Source organism: Alosa sapidissima, chromosome 5 (assembly GCF_018492685.1).
Source record: "Alosa sapidissima isolate fAloSap1 chromosome 5, fAloSap1.pri, whole genome shotgun sequence".
In the NCBI taxonomy this organism is placed as follows: domain Eukaryota; kingdom Metazoa; phylum Chordata; class Actinopteri; order Clupeiformes; family Clupeidae; genus Alosa; species Alosa sapidissima.
In genome coordinates this window covers 1,811,972-1,816,971 of record NC_055961.1, presented here as the reverse complement: position 1 = coordinate 1,816,971, position 5,000 = coordinate 1,811,972, and the positions used below count along the sequence as shown (strand labels likewise).

Here is a 5,000-nt window from a genome sequence, read left to right as displayed (position 1 = left end):
ATATTCTCATATTTACTGTCTGGGCCTGGATTACTGTCTCTGTCTCTGCCTCTCTCTCTCTCTCTCTGTCTCTCTCCGTCTCTCTCTCTCTCTCTCTCTCTCTCTCTGTCTCTCTCCATCTCTGTCTCTCTCTCTGTCTCTATCCGTCTGTCTCTCTGTCTGTCTCTCTCTGTCTCTCTCTCTCTGTCTCTGTCTCATACCCCCTCTGTGTATTCCTCTCTTGCTTAGATGTGTGCTGAAGATGGATCATCATTGCCCATGGTAAGACTATGGAGTGTGTGTCTGTGTTTGTGTCTGTGTTTGTGTCTGTGTTTGTGTGCAAACAGTACCACTTAGATGATGTAAGTTTAGATGAGGCCTTCAGATTGCAGAGGCCCAACACATTGTGTTTAGATTGAAGAGGCCCAACACATTGGGCCAGATGTACTAACGCTTTTGCGCCCACTTCAGGCGTATTTGTTTTGCATGGGAGGGGAAGAGTAAAGAGCGCCTAGTTATGTATCCCGCGGTATGTACAAAGACTGCTCCTGAAAGCGCACGTCTATTCTGCTCCTAAATATTTCCGCCTTGTAAAAGCAGGTTCTAATCCAAATTGCAACGACAACAGAATCGCTATTTAAAGCACCAGTTTTGCATCTTGTACTATATTAAAAGCAACCTTAAAGGGGTGGTTCAGGATTTTAGACATAAGACCTCATTTCCAAGTTAGCAAGTGTGATATTTATCAGTGGAGACCTTTTTCAACACGTTTCATCCAGTCCTAATAGTGGCAGAGTTCGCAGGTGCTAAGCTAGCGCAAGTCATCAGTATGTGTTAGCCTGCCACTAAAAACAGTCTTACCCACTCCACAGTACACTACAGTACATCTAAACACAATGGGCCAGATTACATACAGTACGTACATTTGCGAACATAGCGTTATCAGCGCCATGGTACGCTTTCACTTCATCGGGTAATCTGAGCCTTTCTCCGCCTTTCTCCGCCCCCTACTGCAATTTACGAACGTCCACAACTGAACAGCAGAGCCTACATACAAGCGCAATTGAATGAAGTTAACTGATCACAACATTAAAAAGAATAAAATGTTTAGCAATCATGAAATAAGGCAATACATGATAAGATGTCAACAAGCAGGGAGATAATGAAGATCAGTAAGTTCTACTCAAACTACTTGTGCACGTAGGGTATGGAAGATGGTCAAATCTAGCAAGTAGGAACGTTTTAAGTGGATGATTCATCACAGTGACCCAATAGACCCAATAGACCGCATGCAGCACAGCGATCCAATAGACCCAATAGACCGGCCTCAACAGACAGCATGCAGCACAGCGTGCTCTTTGAAGTGGGCTTGATGTAGGTGTGCATGTGCCTTCAGGGGACACAGTATGTCCCATCCAGAGAGCTGATCAAAGGCAGCGGACGTGATCCAAGACACCTCCCTAAACTCTAGACGTGATCCAAGACACCTCCCTAAACTCCAGACGTGATCCAAGACACCTCTCTGAACTGCAGACATGTGATCTGATCTGGATTCTCAACAGTTCTAGGGTGATGCCACAGACCACAGCACGTCAGGGCCACGTCAGGGCCGTATCAGGGCCACATCAGGGGCACATGTTGGCCAAATGCAGCAGCCTGTAAATGTGAATACAGATTATTTTCTGAAAAAGCCAAATAATTGAGGCTCTATGGCTCAGGCATGTAGCCAGTGTTGAATGAAGGTGTTTCATTTGAATACAGGAGTGTCTCAGTTCTTTTGCTTTTTCGTTGATGCCCTAGAGGCCCATTCTGATGAGCACCCTGTAGTTTTACTGCAACAACCCTAAAACTAACCCTAACCCCAACCCCAACCCTTACCCTAACTTGAATTCGCCCGGGGTGGACACCTCCATGGCATCGCCCGGGGTGGACTGCCCTCTGCGTGAGAGGAGACGAGCGTGTCCTGTGGCAGTGTCCACGCGATTGGATTAGCCAGGATGTTAGCATCCGGCGAGCGCCTCTGATATCGACCCCAGTGGCGGTGGACTGGCAACTCTATCAGTACATTAGAATGGATGAACTTTTGAGTGGCACTGAATGGGCTGTGTGTGTGTGTGTGTGCGTGTGTGCGTAAGCCAGGTGACGCAGGAGTTTGCTTCCTCTGCTTGGATTCTGCAGAAGGGACTAAATGGCATACACACACACACACACACACACAGCACCACTAGCCATCACATGTTCATCTCTGAGAGCTGAGCTTTAGAGTAGCTCTTCTGGGGATACGGTCTGTGGTGTGTGGCTGTGGCTTTCTGCGTGTGTGTGTGTGGGTGTGGGTGTAGGTGTAGTGGTCAGCAGAGGTCATCTACCCCCCCCCCCCCCCATCACTCTGCATTGTGGTTAGTGGAGGATGGAGGCCACACCCCTCTTTTGTGATGTTTGTTGGTGGGATATAAGATAAAACAAACAAACATCAGACAGGGAGCCAATCGGGTCACAGCTCCTCTGCGAGCCAATCGGGTCACAGCTGCTCTACCTCAGGACCGTGGCAAAAGAGAGCGAGTTATTATCGTGTCCAAGTGATCCACATGCAACGCACTGTCTTTTAGTAATGCTTTTAGAAGACAGCACTTCCCTCTGCCTCAGGACCGGGGCAATAGAGGCAGAGGGGGGGGGGGGGGGGGATCAGCAGGGCAATAGAGGCAGAAGTGGGTGGGGGGGGGGGATCAGCGTGGACCATGTCACACACCCCTGCTACCTGCTGTACCCCAGAGGCCTCTGGGGAAGTGCAAACTGCACACAGCATGTGGGGAAGATGGGGACATTCAGGGAAGCATCATTAGCTCTACTATATAGGCTCATGTGACTGTGCAAGTGTGTGTGTGTGTGTGTGTTCTCCAGGGTGAATAACTGCGTGGGCTTCTCTCTCTCTCTCTGTGTGTGTGTGTGTTCTATAGGGTGAATAACTGCGTGGGCTTCTCCAACTACAAGTTCTTTGTGCTGTTCCTGGGTTACTCCATGATCTACTGTCTGTTCATCGCTGGGACCGTGCTGCAGTACTTTATCAAGTTCTGGACAGTAAGCACACACACACACACACACACGCGCGCATCACATTCACACTTCAATCAAACATTTCCCAACTCTGAACTCACACATTTCCCGACTTTGCACTCATTCACTCCTCAGCACTCATGACCCATGACCCCCCCCACCCCACCCCCCCCCCCCCCCCCCCCAACACACACACACACCTACAAGACTTTTAGCACTTTTACATCCCTCTCCCTATGCTACAGACCTTTTATTTATTTTCTTATTTCATCACACGTCAAAACACACACACACACACACACACACACATCTGACTTTCTCCAACTTTTGCACATCTCCATATAACTTTTTATTTATTATTTTTGATTTCTCCTCCATCTACCCATGTCCTTGATTGCCTAGCCTTTCTGCACCCACCCCACACCCCCACCCCCATCACACAAAAAAACACACACACTACATCATCACTGTCATCACCTCACATACATACAGCACACTGCTTGCTACAGTAAGCCTCCTCTACATACTTGCTGCACACTGCCCCCACCCCTCCCTACATACACAGCACATTGTCTTCAGGATCTTCTCCAACACACATCCTCTACATACTTACAGCACACTGCCCCCACCTACCCACACACACACTACACACACACACACACAGTCACTGCTCCACTCCCCTCCCGCCCACACACACATCTTCATCACTCACATACATCATCCATACAGTACTCTGCTTGCAATAGTAAGTCCCTTCACCATACTTGCAGTGCACTGCCCCCCCTCTCCCCTACATACACAGCACATTATTTCATCAGGAAGCTTCTCCAACACACATCCCCAACATACTTACAGCACACTGCCCCACCCCCCCCACCCCCCCCCCAATACACAGCACATTGTCTCCAACACACATCCCCAACACACATATTGCACACTGCCCTCTCCCCACATACACAGCACACTATCCCATCTCCCCTGTCATCCCCCCAACACACACACCAAGACCCCTGGCAGTTGGGTTAGCCCCTTGAGCCGTGGATCTGCCCAAGGTTTCTTCCTTGGTAAGGGAGTTTTCCTTGCCCCTGTTGCTCTTGGGTGCTCCTTGTTGGTGCCCCCCTCCCCCAATCCCAATCCTCCCCCACCTTTCTTATGCAGCCCTTGCCACTTAATCTACTAAACCCCTCTTCTACTGCACTCTTTACCCCCCCCCCCACATTAATGCACAAATAGGCTGACACCAGACATACTTTCACTGCATTTTCTTACTTCCAGTAACTATATGCATGTGACAATAAACTTCCTTGTATCCTTGTACATACATACATACATACACACACACACACACGCGTACACATACATACACACGCACACGCACGTACACTCTCGATCTGTCTTACTCTTTCCCACTGTCAGTCTTTCACCTGCTTGTGTGTGTGTGTGAGTGTGTGTGTGTGAGTGTGTGTGTGTGAGTGTGTGAGTGTGAGTGTGTGTGTGAGTGTGTGAGTGTGCCTGACCGCATGTAACCGCATTTTTGTGAGTGTGTTTGCTCTCATGTCAAGCAGAGGTATTGTCCAATGTTTAACCGAGTCTCTCTCACTCTCACTCTCTCTTTCTCTCTATCTCTCTCTCTCTCTCTCTCTCTCTCTCTCTCTCTCTCTCTCTCTCTCTCTCTCTCTCTCTCTCTGTGTTCTGACTGGAGTGCTTTCTGACCCGGAATATTCCTCATCTGCAGGCCAAGGTGTCCAGACAGAGTGGTGATGTCATAGCTTAGCAATCTCCAAACTCTCACCTGAGAAAATATAGAATCAAATTCCTTAATCTTTTCAATCATCTCTAATCTAAAAATGAAATATTATTTGTCACAAACAACTATATAAAGTACAATATGTAGTGGAATGCTTAGTCACCTGATGCCAATGACTGTGCAATGCAAAGAAATAGATAAACAAACAAGTAGATAAAAGATA

At 48.2% G+C, this 5,000-nt stretch overlaps 1 protein-coding gene across 1 annotated transcript in view; it reads left to right on the top strand.

Annotated features, from left to right (window-relative positions):
* Positions 1-5,000, top strand: part of zdhhc20a (zinc finger DHHC-type palmitoyltransferase 20a) — a 31,584-nt gene that overhangs the window by 11,449 nt on the left and 15,135 nt on the right. Inside the window, exons 6-7 of the mRNA XM_042091034.1 lie at positions 229-261; positions 2,934-3,054. Coding sequence (XP_041946968.1) covers positions 229-261; positions 2,934-3,054 — 154 coding nt within the window. The remainder of the gene's footprint in view (positions 1-228; positions 262-2,933; positions 3,055-5,000) is intronic.